Source organism: Strigops habroptila, chromosome 1, assembly GCF_004027225.2.
Source record: "Strigops habroptila isolate Jane chromosome 1, bStrHab1.2.pri, whole genome shotgun sequence".
NCBI classification, from domain to species: Eukaryota; Metazoa; Chordata; class Aves; order Psittaciformes; family Psittacidae; genus Strigops; species Strigops habroptila.
The window spans coordinates 107598464-107619536 of record NC_044277.2 but is presented as its reverse complement, the minus strand read 5'-3'; the positions used below and the strand labels follow the sequence as shown (position 1 = coordinate 107619536).

Sequence of the window (21073 nt, the reverse complement as noted above, 5' to 3'; positions counted from 1 at the left end):
ATATTAAAGCAGTGTAATCACATGTCTCAGGGTTAATGTCTAAGTTTCCAACCCAAAAAAGTATTGCAACTGGGGAAAAGCTGAACTGGAATTTCTGTTTGGGAGACTTGGTTAACTAGTTGGTGGCATATTTAATTAGGGCATATCATTCCTCAATATATGAGATTCTCCACATTATAGCTTAAAAAAGGAGGAGTCTGTGTCATCATTTCTCTGATGATGACATAGGCAAGGCAGCTATTTTAGGTTCGAACAGTATTTATGTGGTTTCACAGCCAAGTGCTTGATTGTGTTCCCAGCTGAAGCCGGTGGGACTGTTGTCATTGATCTCAAGGTGGACAGGGTTGGGCCACAAATGCAGGACTAAGGCTGACAAGGCAATTGTCAGTTTCTCTTGAGGGTTCAGTGATTCCAGTCTGAGCTTCCTCAATATCCACTACAGCTACACAAACCCAATGACTCTCAACAACTCTAGAGAATCAGAGCAAGAGAGTTCAGAGTTAGATTCTCAAGGCTTAGTTGGCACTTGTAAAAGAATGATTCAGAAAATATGGGGCAAGATCCAGCCCACAGACATACATTTTTCTAGCAAAATGTAAGCATCTAGGACTTACAAGCACTTTATTACAGCTATTCAAAGCCATACTTGTTAATACCCATCTTTTGTGTAATACCACAGCAATAAATGCACTTTCCCAGGAAGTGGGAAACGTGGGTTTCCAAGGCCACATAAGCTTGAGAGGGTTTGAACATACAACTCCTGGCTGTGCAATACACCAGAATCTGCTCAACCATCTCTGCTCAAACACATCCTCCATGTGTCCTGTTGAAGCTGAGCCATCATAAAGCCATGAATCTGGCTGTCATTTCCTATCCATCTATTTCTAAGAACTTTCAAACCAGGTAGCTCATCTCAACCAATGAGAAAGTATCAAAGATGTAATCTCTAGAGGACTTCAGAGCACACATATGTTCCTTTTGTTTCCTTTTGTAGACAAGACACCTGCTGACCTGAATGACTGTCTTTCCTCATCCACTAACACTGGCAGCCTGTGTTACAATTGCCCTGACTTTTCCTGCTTTTCAGATGTTTTCTGTTTAACGTGGGCACCTGAAGTGGGTGGTACTGATCTTGCCTATGGAACATTCCTGCAGATTACAGGGGCTTGTTTTGTCAACATGTATTTCTTTCACCCTCCTGTTACATGGGAAAATTCTTCATACAAACTTTAATAATCCATCTCTGATTAATGTCATTCAGATCACATTACACTAGACAATTAGGCTTCACTTACTACCTTACGTAGTTGAATTTTTCTCTTAATGGAGACAGCAGTTTTAGAGTGTTTAAAAGTTTGATTACACTGAAGTTTCTCCTTTCACATCTCCTTGGTAGACTTGAGCTAAGCAATAGAAATCAAGCCGCATATGATAACTACACTGAAATCTCATCTTTCTTTTTAAAATTCTTCCCTTATGTAAATCCCATTAGGCTGACGGCTGTTCAAAGTTTTGACACAATGATGTTCTGAATTTCTAAAGTATGCTGAGGTTCAGTCTTCTCCTTGCAGTGTTGAAAAAAATCCCCATGGTGCAAACATTCTATCCTAAAGACAGAAAAATTTAACAATCAAAACAACCACAAGCTGTAACTTAGTGTGTGAGTAAAAATTCACAATATATGTACTTGGCTTTATTCCAAGATTTAAAATAATGCAAAATTAGCATTCAATCTTTTGACTATATTAATGCAGTATCCCCCCCTCTCTCTTTACCAAGAGTAGGTATATCTTCCATTTATTTTTTTAATCATCCTTTAGTACAAGCCTTAATGTTTCATTTCCCCCTGTTTCTGGAGAAGAGCCCAGTACAGTGTTCCTAATACAAATACCCCTAGATGAATAAAAAATGAAGATCCAGGTCCAGCTTTTGTAACTTGGCCTAAAATCTGCTTTGTACCAAGAAAAGGTTGCACTGAACAAAAAATCTTCAGAAAGTAGAGCCTGGTATAGGCTTTTTTTTCCTCCTTCAGCAAAATTTATGGTTGTTTTGAAAAGCCCCAAATGAAAAATTTTATCCAAAAGCTAAATATTTGTCTTTCTTCCAAAAATAGTCATAATTTGATGGAAAATAGAAATTTTCCACAAAAGTGTGCACTTTGTATAGAAAACTACTTTTTCTGCATAAAGACAAAATATCCAGCAACCAATTTTCTGATGGAAAAGTTTAGAGAAAGACTATTTACCACAAAGTAGGATAAGGGCTTGGAAAAGACCTCTAGAAAAGCCTAGTCTAGTGTTTGTGCACAGAGGCACAGTACAAAATTTCACTGGCTGATCAAGTTCTATCTTGAAAAGCAATTTCTTTCTTTGTCCTCTCTCTTAAAATATTTGTCCAGAACATCTTCCTGATATCAGTCTACTCATTTACTTTCACCTCGCTTAATCCACCTGTTTTTCTGCCAAATTTCCTTTCGTCTACATAGTTCCTTTCCTGGTGACGTATTTCATCTCAGTTTATATTTTAGCAGGCTATCCAACCAAGCATTCTCTAAAATCCTTAGGTCTTCATTTATTTGCTCTGGACCTGCTGAATTCAGCTTTCTTGACTGCAGATAGATAAATTTATATGCAACACTCCAGATAAGATCTGACGAGTCCTTTGCGTGTTGCCTAGCCTCATTACTCTTGTAACTCTACAGCAAGTATCTCTCCCATATGTCCTAAGATCACATTTATTTTTCACAGCCATGTCACATTAATACTCATATTTGCCACACACTGACTTGTACACACAGGACATTCTGCTGTTGCCCTTTACCTTATGCTGGAAACACTTGTTTGTTGTTCTTTAGCACATGACCTTCCACTTTGCTTTATAAAATTTTCAACTTTTTCCTGGGACTTCATTTTAAGTTGATCCAGTTCTGTAGGATATCCAGATACTGATTACTGTTGACAACATCTTAAATCATTAGCAAATTTTGTTTTGTCAACAATGAAAATAATTACTAAAAATAAGAAAATAGGACTCCAGCCTGATTTCTGAGAAACTCCAATGCTATTTCTTTTTATCCTTGTATTTACACATAAGCATTATTTGTCAGGTTCATTCAACCACATTTTTGCCAAATAGATTTTTTATTAAGCGCCATCATTTCAATTTTAACTAGCAATTTCTGTGGTACTGTATCAAATGCTTTACTGACAGCTACCTCGAATAAATCTAATGTCTGTGTAGAAAGACGTTTGCTTACTTTTTCTTAGTAAAGTATTGGATTAAGCTGGTACGGACTCCTCTTAATAAATACTACTTGTATTTTGGTGGTGGGATCTTCCCTTCTGCGCTTACTCTTCTCTACTTTTCTAAAGCCTTTCCTGATACTCTATCAGTTCATTTTTTCTGCAGTTTTTGAGTTTGGCCTCTTGAGTTTTGTGGTAAAGTCTATCCTTTAAATTGTACAAAACCCTCCCCCCCATCATCATAACTAAACATTATAAAACCCCTAAAACTAATGGGAAGAATTTTCTTTTCATTGTATCAGAATAAAAAATACATCACATTTTCACAATAAAAGATTTGATTTCTTCATGGCCAGTAAAAGAATCAAGAATCACAGATCAAACCTGGAGCTTTGTAGCAAATCAGAGCTAAAATGACATTAGCCAAGTATTTTCCATTATGCCAGATACCCAAATGATTTATTTTATATCTAATTTATAAATTTAAAAGATCAGATTCTACTTCACCTATACGTATGAATGAATAGAATGCCTGTTCATATAATGTGTTAAATAAGTATTAATGAAAGGACCTGACTATAATAGAATAGGAAAAATAGAATACCCTGGCCAAGAAATTGGAAAGGTTCGTTATACTGAAGGGACTTCTCTCACTCTTCTGAAGTCACAAAAGACAGGGGAGTCTTACAAATTTGAGAGAAAAAGGACAAAATTGCATCCTTTACACTAAGTATTATAGACTACACTATAATCTTTGTCTTTGAACAATGTCCCTGTGGACATCCTGACTGGAGACTTTGCAGTCACAGACATATCTTTAAGTAAGCCATCTAAAAGTCCTGAGCTTAACATACAAAAAAGAAAAATATCTTTGTTTTCATTTTATTTCTTTGTATTTCTAATCTGCAGAAACATATTTTTGAGCAGCCAAGCTCCTTGCACATTACAGAAAGACTACTCTGAAGAGTCTTTCATATCACTGTATTGTTGGTTAGGCATATGTGCTGTTTGGATGCATTTGGTATGCTGATGTTGGTAAACTGCCATTTCACAGGCCCCTGCAACAAAAAACAGTTTGTGGAGCAGTTTGAGTATCGTCACTAGAAGATATGCTCTCAGCTACAGCATGAAGCTACTCTTCATGCCTAGAGATAGCAGGGCACTGTAGGGGATGCTGAAATGGAAGAGAATGAAAAAGCTGAGGTGACACTTAAGGACAGCCTTTCCTTAGAAAACTCACCCTCGGCACGGTATTGCTTTTTTTGTCTATAAAACAAGCATGGGGTTCAAAAGGTTATGTAGACATAAGACAATCTGTAATGACAGCCAAAGTGTGAAATAAATAGAAAAACTTTCTGAACACCTGCTGGCGTTGAAGATAAAATACATTGATGAGTTTCTTCTTATTTATTCAGAGAATCTGCATTTCACTTTCTCCTCTTACTGCAGCTACTACAACATTTGGTGCAGGACGGTCAACTGCGAGACAGTAGCAATGCTGCACTGCTTCTCAAAGGACGGTGGTGTAGCTGTACATCCCCTGGAGCCTGTCCAAGGTCTGAATTCCCACTGTCATGAGCAGGGCACATACTGTTTGCCCCACACAGGACTGGCACCTTCTGTGTTGTGCAGAAAAAAAGAAAAGCCGAACAAAATGCAGGATGAGAGTAGAGAGTGCCTTTGAGAGGTCTAGGAGTATCTAATGAAGACTGAGTGTCTTCACTAGGTGTGCAGACTCAGGAAAAGCATCCCTTTTGCAATGAGAGTACAACTTTTTACATAAAAGTGAAAGCAGAAAATCTCTCTGTGGTCTCAAAAACAAGATTCCAAACATGTGAAATAGCTTGAGCAGCTCAAGAGATAGCCACCCTTTAAAGAGGCACGCTGTCCAAGATGGCTTGTACACATGCCTTGAGGGAAATCCTGTTAAGTTTTTCATGCAGTTCCGGTATTTCTGGCAACTGTATACTATGCACTGTGTAAACAATGATTGTTAGGTGACTGAACAAAGAAAATCTTTTAAACAAGGAAAGCAATGTTTTTTTAGTCTTTATACACGACATGAAGATGATTTGTGGATAGAATACAAATTGTCAAAACATCTTGAACTCCACAAACAATTTAAATAAGGACTCAGCTCAAAGGGGATTGATGTCATTGCTTCAGTATGGAAAGCCTGACCAAAATCACATCAGCTGCTTTTTGCCAACATTGTGTATTAGAGGACTCTGGAAAGACACATGTCCAGGCAGAAGGTACTTGTTCCTTATAACTCCACTGGCATTTACCTTTCCTTGTTAGGCAGACTCTTCCACCAGTTGGAATTGGAGCAAACCTTTTGGCTCCTGCATGTGCTGTGTGAGCAGAGAGCTTGCAGTACCTTGGCGCTGCTTGCCATTACCTGCCGCCGAACTTCCCATTTCCATTTTTACTGCTCTCTCTGTAACAGCCAGACTCTGTTTGAGTCTGATTCAAAGCTGTTCAGACTCAAGTTTGAGTCTGAACAGCTGATTCAAAATAATTTCTATTTCAATCAAAATGCATTTACTTATCTACCACTTCTATCCTGTGAAAAGGATATGAATTTCTCTCTGTTTGGATTCCATCCTTTTCCTCTGTGTCCGTGCAGTCCTGTGCCTCATGGGTACCTCCACAAAGTCTCTGTTCTTTCCTTTGGATTTGACAGGCCATTCTTGGAAATGGCATCAAATCTACCCTAGCTGTCTCAATTTATGTGACTCCTTGGTTCCTTCACAATGCTATCCATTCTTTGCTGTGTAAGAGTATCAGTCTCATTCATATACACCTGTGTGTATCAACAGCTGTTTTAGCTCCATTCCTATTCGTTTTTCCCCTCTACATTTGCTATAAAAGGCCTCTGAACTGTGCTATGTTTAAGTTAAAAGAACTCGAACCATGTTTTCTGGGCTTCATCTACCAATAATTTGTTTTCTTTTCAGGCAAAAAAAAAAAAAAAAAAAAAAAAAGATCTAACCAGAAATGTTAGTATTTGATGCATCGCTTTCATTTGGTGTCTCGTTCATTTGAAACAGTCATTGGGAATAGTGACAGAAGAAACGGTTGAGAAATACCTGATGACTTTTCTTTTTGCCTAAAAAAGCTGATTCATTGAAAACAAAACATCACAAAAATCTGACTCTGGACAATCTTCTGATAGAACATGCAAGTTTCAAAACTGCTTTGTCAGTTCTGAGGTATGTGGACTGCCTGCTATCCGAGATACTAGTTACTGTCATTCCACAGAAGGAATAATGATGACAGTTCCCAAGACTGTTTCTACACAGGACGTTAACATTAATTTATTAATTGGTTTCCCAGGCTACCCAGCTTCAACAGCCTAATGAATCATTTGCTCCAAGATTCAAACACTGGGTTTTGGTGTCTGGCAACTCTTGTGTCCTCAGCTGCTGGGGCAGACCAGCTGGTGGACAGTCTGCTGTTCAGTTTGCTGCTGAGGTACCTGAAGAGCCTTGACATGTATAAATTTCACTCATGAGAATGGCTGCTCTCTAGACAGGACACAAGTCATCACAATGTGCAAGAAATAAGTTCTAAAGAGAAGACAGAAAGGGTTTTCCAAAGCCTTGCAATGGTAAGGCATCAGATTCTGATGAAAGATTACAGAAATGGTTTTGAAATTGTTATTTTGGAAAGACCTATAGCTCTTAATTATGAGGAACAGTCTCAGATTTCATGTGTCAATAACCAGGAGTCTGAAGAGGAACCTCGGACGCTGGTCTCAGGAACTGGGGGGGGTCGCACTGTGCAATTCTTCATTTCCAAGCAGTTTGACCTGAGAATCTGCCCAGGAATCTCAGAGCTAGGGCATAACCAGGTTTTCCTCCAACCCGCTGTTTCAGGTGTAGGAGCAATTGGATATTTCAGTTCACCTGTCATACACAGACCAAAGTCAATCCAAAGGGCTATTATTTTCTGAAAATATTTTCCTTACTTGGTCACATTCCATCCTGCAAAAATTTTTTCTTTCTACATTATTGTTCCCCTCTGCTCTCAGCATGCAGGTCATAACACTGCTCATTACGGTTTGTAGTATTTCTTTTTAATGATATCACATAGGCTATGAACAGGTCTTTTTTCTCAATATATGAAAAGAATTTCTGCAAATGCATTAAAAATAAAATACAAAAATTGTCTTCAGCTTTTTTCCTAGAAATGTCATTGGTTTGGTTATAGCTGGCTATTTTTGGGTGGCATAAGGTTATTTAGGAGAGTCTAATGATGGCCACTCAGTCCTTTTTAACATACGGTTAAATGACAGCACATATAAGACAGTGGAAAGACAATTCTAATTTATTCTCATTACCATCTAAAAGCCAGCACTCTGCTTTTTCTGTAACGAAAGGCATGGGTTTATATAAATGTCAATTATATATTTTATATGCCTAGGCAAAACCAAGATCCATGCCTGGTGTAAACTGCCAGGCAATAATACGGAGTTGACTTAAACTGTTGGTCCTAAATTGAGACTGTGAAAAAATAACAGCTTGCGGGGAAGAAATATTTTGTAATACAGTTGCTGATCTACCCAGTGATTAGACTGACCCTGCCAGGGATCACTTCAGTTACCCCATAGCTGTGTGTGGGTCTTCGTGTCTGTCTGGCTTGGGAGGACTGTGCTCGATCATCTTCATGGTTCACAGGCAAAAGGCATCCCAGCGTTGCCGCCAGTACGCTGTCGGGACGGGCATCCAGAACCCTGTGGATGTGTATACATAAGGAAAGGGGGCTTCTCTGGCACTTCGTGGCAGTCAGAGGGGGGAAAACACCGTTCTTAATCCGGGAGTAGCCCGCAGTGGCGGGGGGAGCCGGGATGGGCGGGGGGCGTCCCGGTTTAGCGGACCAACTCGCACCTCTTATGGGGGGGGCAACCGCGCAGGGAGAGGAAGGAGGAGAAAAGGACGCCGAGGAGAGGAGCTGAGAAGCGTGAGGGAAGGGAGCCGGGGTCTAGAGGAGGAGCTGAGCGCAGAGAGGCGGCGGCGGGCAGGGACTCAGTCGGGCCGGGAGCTGACGGCCGGCGGAGCGGACTGCGGTCGGCGGCCGGGGCAGGTGCGGGAGCCACCTCCAGCCGCAGGGCGGCGGCCGCCGCGGCCCGGGGGGGCTCGGCTCTGCACCCCGGCAGCGGCCCCCGGGCCCTATGGTGCCGCGGCGGGACCCGGCTCCTGCTCGCCGCCTTCCGAAGGGGCCCGCGGAGCGGCGCGGGGCAGCGGAGCGCGCCGGCCCCGGCACTTGGCTGGCATGAGGAACCTGCCGGTCCTTCTCCTCTCCCTCTGCTGGAGCCTAGGGCGGGTAAGTCACGCCGCGCTCACCCCCGGCACCGGCCGCGCCGACAGGAGAAGGGTAACACTCGCCCCTCCACACCGCGGACGGGGTGATCCCTTCGGCTCTTCCCGCCGCTGAAGGTGCCAGTGCGGCCCCCCGGGCCGGCCGTTCCCTGACAGCTTCCCCCGTCCCCCGGAGCGGGGGGCTTAGCGGTACCCGCAGCAGGTGCGGAGACTTCGGCCCCGCCGCGCTCACTTCGGGGGGCAAATGACTGCCGCTACTGGCCTTGTCGGCTGTCCCGGGCGCGATGTCCCTCGCAGGGAGAAGGCTCCGCCGCCCCGCCGGGATCCCCAACCCAGCTCCCCTCTGGCGCTCCCGGGGGTCGGCTCCCCGGCCGCACAGCCAGCGCCGCGCCGGACCGCACCGCAGGCGGCGGGGGCACCGCCCCGCACCCGGGGCGCTCCTCAGGGGCCGGGACGGCTCCGCCCCGGCGTGGCAGCGTGGGCCGGGTCCCATGCACATCCCCATCCCCGGCGGAGAGGAACGGGGCAGGTACTGGGCCCTTCCTCGCCCAGTCACTTGTTCCCCGCTATTTCCCCCGCAGCCGGTAGCGAGCACTAGTTTGCGGAGTTTAGACAGAGCGCTGCCCCGGTACGGGCTAGAGCGTCGCTGGCAACATGGCATGGGGAAAAACCTGCGTGATTGATTTCTCTCTAGTGCACGCAACCGGCCAGCAAAGCATTCAGAATATTAAAGTCTTCAAATTTAGGGGGTCTGCTTTTAACATCTTTGTATTTCTGTGTTTCTTCAGTTGTTTGTAAAAGTATAACTTTGCTGGAAACATGATTTAAGAAAAATAAAAAAGTTTGCCCTCTAAATCTTTCAATTTTTTTGTTACTGTACATTTAAATTAACACATCATTTCTACCAGAAACCGGGAAATGATGCTGAAGGTAAACATAAGCAGCTTGTCAGAAGAAATGTTTTCCAGTCAAACTGCTGTTCTGGATGCCTTCAAAATTGTTAAGCGACTAAAAACAGAGAGATTCCTCAGCTGTGTACCTTTACAGTGCGCAACACAGCACACACAGTACTGTATTCAGTGGTCACAAAGGGTTACCCACCCTTGGTTAAGCAGAGTGAAAGATGGATGAACTCCAGCCCTGAAAGGTGGTGGACGCCCTCAAAATCCATTTGGGGGTTCTTGATGTGTTTCGGGATGTGGTCAGTGCCACATAGTCTTGAAGCCTAAATCTCTTTAGCTTGATGAAGTACATCAGAATGAAACAGGTGTATGTATTAACACAAAGCATGTTACGGTTTGGCATGAATCCCAGGTTTGAGAAGTAATGTTGTGTTAACTTAGGGTACTAACAAGTGTATGTTCTCAAAATAACCTTTGCTGTTAGACCACTGATACTGGGAAACTTGGACTTCTTTTGGAAGTATGAGAGAGAGAAGTCACTTGGCAGGCTTCTTAATTGCTGTAGCTGCTTTGATTTATCCCTCATTTAGTTAACTTTTCTGTTTAATGGAACCTACCTTTTCAAGACCCAGCAGTTATAGTACTTTCTGATGAGTAGGAGACCTACTCTCAGTTGCTAAATGTTTGTGATTGGAAAAAAAAAAAAAAGTTATGTGAAAGAAGAATGCAATTAAAAGCATTATGTATACATGGGACTTGATTTTACATGGGAGCTATCTGGAAAGGAGATGATATGTAACAAAAGATATCTTCAGTGTAACACTGAACTTTCTATTATAAGTGCTAGAAATCCTGATTTATGTTAAGGATCTATACAAAGTCACTTTAAAAAGGGAAAAAAAGAAAAAAGTGCCCTGAAAATATATATTTTGAATAATCAATATAGAGAAAAGATGGGGAAAAGGAAATGAGGTTCTGATGTTGTAGATGAGAACTGAGAGATTTGGAGAAGAGACAGGTTTTCATGAGTTTTTGTAACAGCTCCTGTTGTTATGCTTATGGCTATTATGCTGTGTTGTTAGAAGCTGCGCAAGTGGCTTGCCCACGAGGAGTCTGCAGAATAATCAGGTTCTCAGCGCTCACTCTGGGTCCTGGTTAATTTTTAGTTAATTAAGTATTACCATTTTGAAAAATATTGTCTCATGAATCAGAAATTCCTAAAAAAAAGGTGAGAAAAGAGTTAGAAACATGGAGAGAGACCACCCTTTTCTTGGTGACTACAAGTGCGAGGGTGACCGAAGTACTGCATATTCACATTTTTTATTTCATTAGGATGTTATTTCGTTTGAGCTAACCTCACTGTCCCTTCAGCTCCAGTGAAGTTTCCTACTTTCCCATTTGTCACCTACTACAGTCGTTTCTCCCATGCAGTTTCTCACAGACTCTGTGTATTTCTCTGTTAGGCTGTGTTTGCCTCTCTGAATCCAACTGACTTCAGTACAACTTCCTGATGTCTTCTTGTTTGTCTCCCCAATACCACTATATCCCTATCTCTTCTCATGGACATAAATAAGCCTTTTTGAAACCAAGGAACTGGGGGCAGGGTTATAAACAAGTAGAGGCAATAGTGCTTTCATTTTTGAAGGAGTGGGATTTTCTTCCTGTGTAGCACTTGCTTGAATCAAATAATCATGCTCTGGGGCCTTCAGGAGATAAAACATACCTGGTGGAAAAGGGCAGAAAAGCAAAATTTACAAGGCCAACGAGAATGCAGTTTGATCCATTTTCATATTCTGTGATTTGTATTAAACTTTCAGCTTCCTAACTTATTACAAAGAAAAAAAAACCCCACCCAAATGTGTTTACTTTCCTGCTTCAGTTTAACTCAGTTTTTCTGGAGGAGTAAGTCTAAAGAAACAATACTGGTGAATGCACTAGAAAGTTATATATTTTCTTGTAAGTCACAATTGGTCTTGAAATGCTACCGGAAGGAGCCAGTGAATGCTCTAGTAGATTATTTTAACATTTTGTTTTGAAAAGTCAATGTGTGAGAAGCTAAAATAGGTAGTGACTGTGTCAGTAAAATGCCTAGCACATACTTTGGCAAAATCAGTGCCAGTTAAAGTTGTGGCTTTCATTACTGGTAGTTGCATTCTTCATAAACCATTTTAATTCATGTTTCAAGACTCTGGCTTTTTTGTTAATTTGACACAGGTGAATGGTGTCCATCCAGAATGCAGATTTCAGCTGGAGATTCACAAGGAGGAAACAAGGTGCATGGAACTTCTGAAGAATGCAAAGCCAGTGGACTACAAAGGTAAGAAAAGATAAGCTGTAATGTAGAGGCAGCTGGAGTGTTCAATATTTTCTCCCTTGACCTTCTTTGCTATTGCAGGTGCCGTATTTGTGCTTAGAATTTTATGTATTTTAGAGTCTATGCAGACTGTGCTTTAAAGGTACAGCTGGAGCAGGGACGACGTGAGAGGTGTGCCAGGCGCTCTGCATGCACTGGGTGGGACACTACATGGGACCATTCTCATGTTTAATCTGTTGCTGCTAGTGCATGTCCTGACCTGCAGAGAGGCTGCAGGCTGGTGATGATAGGACCAGCAGAAAGAATAAGTCTGAGGAAAAGTTGAAAGCCTCAGATCCAGGCATCTCTCTCTAACTGCGGTTGAAAGTAAAGGATTAGTGCAGTGCTCTTGCAGTGCAGTTGTTTTCCTTTGGCTGAGCTAGGTGGTATGCAGTGTATTTGTTTTTTCATATTCAGTCTGTTTTGGATGTGCTCTGAAGGTGACTATGGTACCTTAGGGGTCTACCATCTGCAGTGCCTCTTAAACATAAACATGACTCCCAACTCACAATGCTTCCTCCACCTCTCTTCTCAATTTAAATATGTAACTCCCTCTGCTTATACTCTAATATCAATTCACATACAAGAAAATAATTAAAAGGGTCATCAGCAGTTTGTATTTTACTATAATTTCTCCTCTTATTAATCCAGATAAGTAATCAGAAAAGATTTAGTAACAGTGAATAAGTTACAGGGATATCTCTCCATGTAACTCCAAGCAAAATCTTACTGGAATAAGTCAACTACATTTAGATTTTTTTAATTTATGTGAGTGGTGAAGAGAGACGGCTGTTACATAAATAATACTAGTGTGAAGCCAGATGGAGAAATAACCAGTAGCTCAGCTTAATGAATTAAATATTGAATTAAGAAATTCACTATTAGCTATTACATGGCTAAGTCAAGCTTTCTTCAAGATCCACTTTTGTGATCCAGATGCTGGGTTCCAAGAGTATCCTTGTGATGCACATCAGTTTTATTTTGGGTTCTCTAGGGAAAGAAAGAAATATTCTATCAGTATTTTCTTCACAGCCTCTTTTCAGTGGAAGAGGGATGCCTCCTGAAGGCAAACTGCTGTCTTTCAGATAATGGAATTATACATTAAATTGAATGCCTGGCTGAAACTAAGGGTGTGTTCCATTTTGTAGGAGACAGGAATGAATCCCGTGTGGTAATGAACCCTTAAAAACTGTATGTTTAATGTTATAGGAGAATTTATCTGATGCTTCATGTTATAGATACCTTTACCAACAACCTGTTCAGAGGAGCCTATGTTAAATATATGCATCTGCATTTCCAAAAATACCCATTCTCTATATGTCCTTATTTTTCTAATAAACTCTGTATTCATACAAAGATGTAAGGAATATTTTGAACAGAGACTTGCAGATTGCCACTCTTGACTACTGATAAAAAATTACTAATGAAAATTGGCAAGATGGAACCTAAAACTTTTAGTACATTTGAAACATAATTCATGACAATAAATTCACAAATCCTATTTCACTTTTTTCTGAATGGGAAAGATAGTTAGATAGCCCTTGTCATGCTTTTCTAACTGTAGTATGTTCTACCTGCCTTACAAAAGCTAAAATGAAATCTAGTGACAGTCCTGTCTAGAATTTAGAAATAAAGGTTCACTGGTTTTCCACTGGAGGCTTGAGCTTCTGTTCTCAAAGTCAGGGGGAATTTTTTCATTAACTTCTTGGGCACCTGAGAAGCCTTCACACCTCTGTGTAACATGCTGCAGAATTTGGCTGGCATGCGTAGCTACTGAATTTCGGAGGATCCAAGTTTTATGTAGTTTCTCCTGTGACCTAGGTGGCAATTATGCATTGAATGCCTTATCTAATACTTCTCAGGTCCCAGTTAGGGAGACATGAAGGAAAGTTTTAAAAGCAGTTGTGGTATTTTTTCTTTTATATAATAAAATGACGTTACAGTCATCTTACCTGAGCTGCCTCATAACGTAGGCTGAAGAATTCCACTGAGTAATTTTTGTAGTGCACCTAAAATCCCTGACTATGAAGTCTATGAAGGACTTGCTTACTTCATGGCTTTCTAAAGCAATAGTGTGTTTTGCAAGGAAACACTGTATAAATATTGTGTAATGTGCTTTGAACAATGCTAAGGATATGGTAAAACCACAGACCCAGTTTGTCTAAATTCTGCTTATTTGCCAACATCAAACTGTCAGATATCTGGACCTCCTGCTTTGCACCCTTTGGGGGATTTTCAAGCATTAGCACATACTTTTCCATTAGTGGAGAGCATTACACTCCATTTAGGGAAGAAAGTCACTCTCCAAAGATCTGTGGCAGTGCCTTCCTCTCTGTAGTGCTCTCTAGCAAATCTAGTTGTTTATTTTATGAAGACTGCATTAGCTTCTATCTGCATTTGTTCTTTTCTCCTATGATTTGACACCTGAGGTATGGATGCACCTTAGCTGGAAGCCTAGGAGAGGAGTTCTTTTGCTCACTCATTTTGGAGGGCAGGTTATTTGCTTTCTAAATAGCTTATAATAGCTACAGATTTTGAGGTCCATATGGAAAAATACTAATGTATTTTTTATCTACTACCTGTGGCTTGTCCTCTTACATAAAATAGAAAGCTGCCAATGAAAGTGATATAGAAAATATATAAAAATTGGCCCACTGCAAATTTCTGTCTTTATTCAATATGTAGAATTTTTCTGTATAAAGTAATCAACTAATTTCTGTCCACCTTTAATTGTAAAGTGAAATAATATCATAAAAAATGTTAAAACTCAGTATACTTGAAAAATATTTAATATTTAAAAAATTAAGTCTAGGATTTTTTTTCTTCATTTTGGCTGCACAGTTCAATCAGTCTTTTTGGCTTTTGTTCTCCAAAATGTGTTTTTGTGAGACTTATATGCCAGATAACATTTTTAATTTTAGATATGACATCTTAACTTTGCAGAAGGGGTGTAGACGGAAAGAGAAATGGATTTGGAAAGAAGTTCATAAACCTCTCAAAGAGAGGCTTCATAATGCATCTAGTAATGGGAAATTAAAACAGACAGGACTACTACTCATAAATTTAAAGCAAAAGGGACCAGTGTTGCTATATAATCTGATCTCCTGAATTGCACTGCCAATAGAATTTCATTGAGTGATTCTAGCCCTGAACTCATGATCTTGTGAATGAAACACAGCACATTTTCCTGTTCAGAACAGGATGAATCTTCAAATGTTGGACTCTTGGCAAGTTGTCCAAAAGTCAGTTTATCCAACTAACCTCTGCTGTTAAGGTTATTTCTCCAGTAAGAAAGGTGTCTATTTTGCATTTCCTCCCCCCATCTGCGTCTCACAAAAGGATTGACTGTGAGTATAACTAAGCCAACCTAACGATCACTCTTTCCTCCACATCAGTAAATAGGAGACTTACAGAAAGCCAGATGAAGCCTTTCTTCTGCTACATGAAATGGAATCTCCTCAAAGTTCCCCCTTTCTTAATCCTCCCGATTTCATCAATGTCTTCCAACAGTTTTTGTTTGGTTTTGCAGCTATTTTCTCTGTAAAACGAGTCATTAGTTCAGACTACAGTGTTGCTTAGAGTTGTCTGAGGCAGCATTAAAGGTAGAATTAAATGACATAGTGGGATCTTGGAACTTCCTTTCATTCACCACCATTAGCCCTTGACAGGTCAACTTTATCTTTCTTGTATTTGTGCTGCTGCCTTTCTAGCTGTAGTATAGACGTTACTACTGTTCACATCTATTTTTCTGAGGGGAGCTGAAGGGCCTGCTTTGAATGTTTGTCTATTTTGGCATCCATTAGTGGAAGTGTCATTGTTAATGACACCACATAAACCTCATCATCCTTATGGTGCTGACAATGTCTGGGCCTTGTGAGAGCTATACTTAAATATTCGAGGGAGAGAGGTGGAGCTGGCTCATTTTCTGAGGAGGCTGGGCGCTAGGAGAGAAAGAACTGTGAGTGAAAGGAATTGCCTACTGAAGAATAACCAACAGGAAATAAATGGTGAAGATGATCAGCCTCATTCAAAAATCTCATATAATAAAGATTACTAAGAGTGAAATAACAAAATTTTTTTGAAAGAGGCAAATTGTGGCCACAGATACATTCTACAATTTTGAAGGTCTGAAATTTCTACTCCCCCAAACATGAATAGAAATTCATCAGTATACATTAATAAGTGGCATTTAGAGCCCTGAAAAAGGAAAGTTCACAGCTGTAAGTAAATTTATTCTGTTTTGCATAAGATTCTGAAAAAAATATTGCCCTGCATAGTTTTGTGATTGAATCCTGATGAAGACAGCTGTAGCTATGGCAGTCTACTCTCCATGACATCCAAAGTTCAAACACCACAAGGAAGCAATCTTGAATACCAAATCACTAAAAAAGCACCAGCTAATACAACAAATAGCACATAGGTCAGACATACTCTAAACTAATAGAAATATATGGTCCCAAAACTTTACAGGGACTTTTAATATTTTGTGATGGGGATTATATGAACAGGAGATTGATGTTTAATTATATTTTTGAAGAATGTACAGCATATCTAAATTGGGGCAACATGAAGATGAAGGTACCTCTTATAGCTTTAACTATACATCCATGAATATCTTTGTGGTATAATAGAAATGGTGTTCGTATGGTAAGATTAGAGTGCTGTCCATTTATACAAAACCAAATGCTTGTCTCCAAAGAACATTTTGAGTAGTTGGAAAGCAGGATTAACTTGATGGAAGATTTGGATGGATTTGGGAGTAGCTTTTTCTTCGGAAGGTTTTTTCCAAAGTTTTTCGCTGACAACTTCCACATTTCCTTAATGTGGAACCCTAAAAATATGTAAATTACATTAAAATACAAAATTGTCTTAGAGATTTTTTTTTTACTTTCTAATGAGAAACTGTTCCTCAGAAGGAAAATAAGGCATTTCTTCTGAAACGTTTCATCTAGTGAAAAGCCGTTAATCCCCTAGAAATCCCAGTCACAGTGTTTTTGCCATTCCTAGTAGTAGGACTGGCTTTTGAAAACCTGTAAACTGCAGGCTGGCAGCTCGTTGTGGAGGGACTTTGGGAGCCTGGGCAGGCAGGACAGGTAGGTAGAGCCCATCCCACCCACAGCTAGGGTGGCTGGAGGGTAGCCATGGGGAGCCCCGGGCATGGGACACCTCCCTGGGGTAGGGACAGCTGAGGACATCAGCCTGCAGGTGGAGGGAACCAGGGTCGGGCACATCCCTGGGATGGCCGGGGAGGGCCACAGCGGTGGGTCAGGTCGCAGGCAGAGGCAGGCACAGGCACTGCTGTGACAAAGCTTGAAGTCGAGTGGACCCACCACATTGCTGAGTGCCCAGACTTGAGCCCAGGTGAGACCCTGAGCAGGGGGGTGGGGCTGGTCAGGGCCATTAAGAGCCATTAGTGCACTCAGGGCCCTGGTGAAAGCAGACAGCAAATAACTTTAGCAATGCAGCTTGGAGCAACAGTATTTGTGCTACTTTCTTATTACCGCTTTAAGCAGTTCTGCTGTGTGTTTGCTTTGCTTCCCATTTGCTAGCTTGCTATTTCTCTAGTGCCTCCTTTTCTGTTCTTTCTTTCTTACTACTTGTGTGAAAATGAAGAAAGAATTTCAGTTTGTATATATTCATAAATTCCCATGCGGCCTAAATTACATGCTGCGGCGTTCAGACTTCGATACAGTCTAGAAAACATTGTCCATAAGAGGTGAGATTGCTTCTGCTTTGTCAAGTACAAAAATCAAAACGTTTCCCTGTTTGAAAAATAAACTCTAGGCTAGCTGACAACTTTCTGGCTGATTTTCAAAGTACTCTTTCTTTGTTTCATGTATCATGCACGCCTAGACAGTTTAAAAATGCTAAACCTCTCTTTGAATTGGCAATTTTTGAATCCAAATGCAAAGTGCCACCTAGTGGTTAATATATGAGTAAAAGGTATGTATAAGCAAAACTTTCCAATACAAACCCAGTGCTGCACATCTTTATAGATGAGGAAGCACATATAGGTAAGCAAACTTGTTGTTCAAAGGCTAGATATCAGATAGCAGGATGATGAATGTGGTGGCAGTACTTATGTAAGCTGAAAAATATGAGAAACAAAATGTAGTTTATAGTCTGTTTTGTTTCCTTTTATTATGAGGTACCTGCAAACACATCACAAGCATTAAAGACCAAAAATTCAAATAAAGAAAGTGATCTTACTGAAACTAGCTAAAAATAGTATCTGCAGTATCATCTGGAGGAAAAGGGGGGAAGAGCAATAGAGGAGTGACACCATGGCCATACTTTGAATGAGTCGTTGAGCAAAGGTTTTCTGGGAAGATTGATTGTTTTCCCTAGATATGCTGTGAATGACACACCAGAGGAATAAATGATGCAAATTAAGAGATCAGAAAGTGATCGTTATATGTAAGGTGCAGGAGCATTCTTGTAGACACCACAGAAACAGGCATGAAGAACAGGGGGTTTTTGCTCTTGCTAGCTTTATTAATAGGTAAAGAAGTAAAGTAAAGAGTACAGTAGTAGAGATGCACAGAAAAACTTGAGGAGCTAACAGATCAAGAGCTGGACTGGTTTTATATGTGTACACATCAGAATGAAAGGACAGAAACATTCAAGGGTTGAGAATTTATTGAAGCAGAAGGCAAACATAGGGACTAAATCCATTAGTGAACATTAAAAAAAAAAAAGTACATTAAAATACTTTTAGGTACTTAGAATATTTTTTAAAATTATAAAGACAGTTGCAGACATTCCATGAAATAAACATTGGCATAATTAAGTTTTATTTAAAATGTGAGATATTTTCTGTAAAATTATTGGTAAAATCATTACTAGAACTCAAACTTAAACCTTATTTAAAGCTAAAAATAAAAATGTTTTGTATCTTACTTGATTAATATCTTTTGGAGGAAGTAGAAAATGGGCTTATGTATGTGGGAAATGGGTAAAATTTCCAGAGAAAAAGAGCATGCATAATGATTTTATGAAATGCAGCAGTGGTGGATGACAGTCCAGAAATCCTAACACTGAATGAATTAATGGCTGGACAAAGAGTAGTAGAGGGTAAGTGAGTCGAGAGGAGAATACCAAGCTTGATCAAGTTAGGTGTTCTATGTGCAGGAAGAGACACATTTAACATATTATTTATTCCACTTACATTTTTCCAACAGTATAGGTATTTATGGCACTATTGGCTGCTCTGTAGTCACTGGGGAGAAACAGGCAATTGTTGGGAGCAATTAATCTGGCCTATTTTCATGCAAAGTGAACCATTCTCTGTCACACTGACAATATTGCATATGTCATTGTTGAAAAATGATACTGTGGTGGGTAAAGAGCAGAATCTACTCGAAGACCTGTGAAACTCACCAACATCTCTGGTGATGCCACATCTTGAATTTCCAAGATCAGTAGGAAATTAATTGCTAGTTTCAATTTTGCACAATTAAGCTCATGCTGTACAACAGAGATATGTTATTGGGATGGAAGAGGCAAATTGATGCAAGTGCAACTTGTTAATTGTATCCCACGTCTGCATAAGGGAATGTTTTGCTAAGAGAAGAAGATGTATGACTGTAATATTGTCAAAAATCTGTAGTAATAAGAGGAGGGGAAAATGAGGAAAGGTGTGATTTAAAAGCCCAGAAAAGCGCTGTTTTATTGTTTAAAAGTTGTACTTCTGGCAGCCTCTAGCAGCACACCACTAATACCATCGTTTCAGCCTTCAGCCTTAGACTGGTTTTCAAAAGCACACTGTAGTCATTCAGTGACTATAAGTGCCTCTAGGACATTTCAGCAGTTTTGTCAGATTTCCTGTACCATAATAAATAAGCCTGTAAATATACATAAATTGAGGCTTAATGTTCTTCTTGAATTCTGATGACAGCCACTCAAGTTTCACTCTCACGACTGTTGATGCATTCGAATGTAGTCTAGATGTAGGAAATACATCTTTTGTATTATTTCATCTATTTGATTTAAGGAGTCTGAAAAAGTGTAATTCTCTCCTATGCTTGCTGTAGATGCCTGTAAAATCCTAAAATACTGAGGAAAAACTGATGTAAAAAAATTCATATTTTTCAGAAAACACTACTGACTTGAATGTTTTGAATGTCAAAAATTGTATGCTGATTTCCTTCTTGCAAGCTAGCTTTGAAGACTGATATGATTCATGTTGATTAATTTTAGTGGGAAAGGACTTGGACCTCAGTTTTTCTATATAATATTTCCTGTAATTGAAGCTTGAATAAGAGTTTTGTGCCTTTTTTTTTTTCTTTTTTGGTAGAAAACATACCAGTGGAGCTTAGAAGTCCATGTTGCTCAGCTGCCTTTTTAGCAAAACATTAGTCCAGTCCATATAGCAGCAAAATAGTAGCAAAATATAGTAGCAAAAATTTATAAAGGCATCTGAAATAAAGGCCTCAGCTCTGACAGGCTGCGAAAGTTGGGGCTGTTCAGCCTGGAGAAGAGAAGGCTGCGTGGAGACCTCATAGCAGCCTTGCAGTATCTGAGGGGGACCTACAAGAATGCTGGAGAGGGGCTCTTCATCAGGGACTGTAGCCATAGGACAAGGGGAAATGGGTTTAAACTTAATCAGGGGAAGTTCAGGTTAGATATAAGGAGGAAGTTCTTTACTGTGAGGGTGGTGAGGCACTGGAACAGGTTGTCCAAAGAAGTTGTGAATGCTCTCTCCCTGGCAGTGTTCAAGACCGGGTTGGACGGCAGAGCCTTGGGCAACACCGTCTAGGGTGAGGCATCCCTGCCCATGGCAGGGGGTTGGAACCGGATGATCCTAAGGTCCTTTCTAACCCTAACCATTCTATGATTCTATGATTCTATAAAATGTCTGCAGACTACTGTAGCAAATCCACCATCATACAGAGTATATTGAACAAAAGGGAAAATTTGTGAAAGTCATCAGCTTTCATGATTGTCCATGAACACTTTCGTGACTCATCTCTGCTCTCACTTGTTGCTGGAAATGGGGATGAACTAAAAAGTTGCACGAGATGCTAATTATTCTTGTGTACTCCGGGCTTGTTTATGCTGGCTCTGGCGGTACATCCATCAAAGCCAAAAGGGTTTCGTTTTGTCACTAGTTCTGAGTGCTGGCAGATGAAGAAAATAGTTTCTTTGTCTTTCTGATTTCTTGTATGTCACATTGTTGATGTTGTTTCTGGATTAAGATCAACTGGGAAGGAAGCATGACCTGAACTGGCTGAGGTAAACATTCTTTTACTT

At 40.4% G+C, this 21073-nt stretch overlaps 1 protein-coding gene across 1 annotated transcript in view; it reads left to right on the top strand.

Annotated features, from left to right (window-relative positions):
• Positions 1–8245: 8245 nt before the first annotated feature.
• Positions 8246–21073, top strand: part of VIPR2 (vasoactive intestinal peptide receptor 2) — a 48364-nt gene continuing 35536 nt past the window's right edge. Inside the window, exons 1-2 of the mRNA XM_030507334.1 lie at positions 8246–8570; positions 11683–11785. Of these exons, the coding sequence (XP_030363194.1) occupies positions 8520–8570; positions 11683–11785 (154 nt within the window). The 5' untranslated portion in view covers positions 8246–8519. The remainder of the gene's footprint in view (positions 8571–11682; positions 11786–21073) is intronic.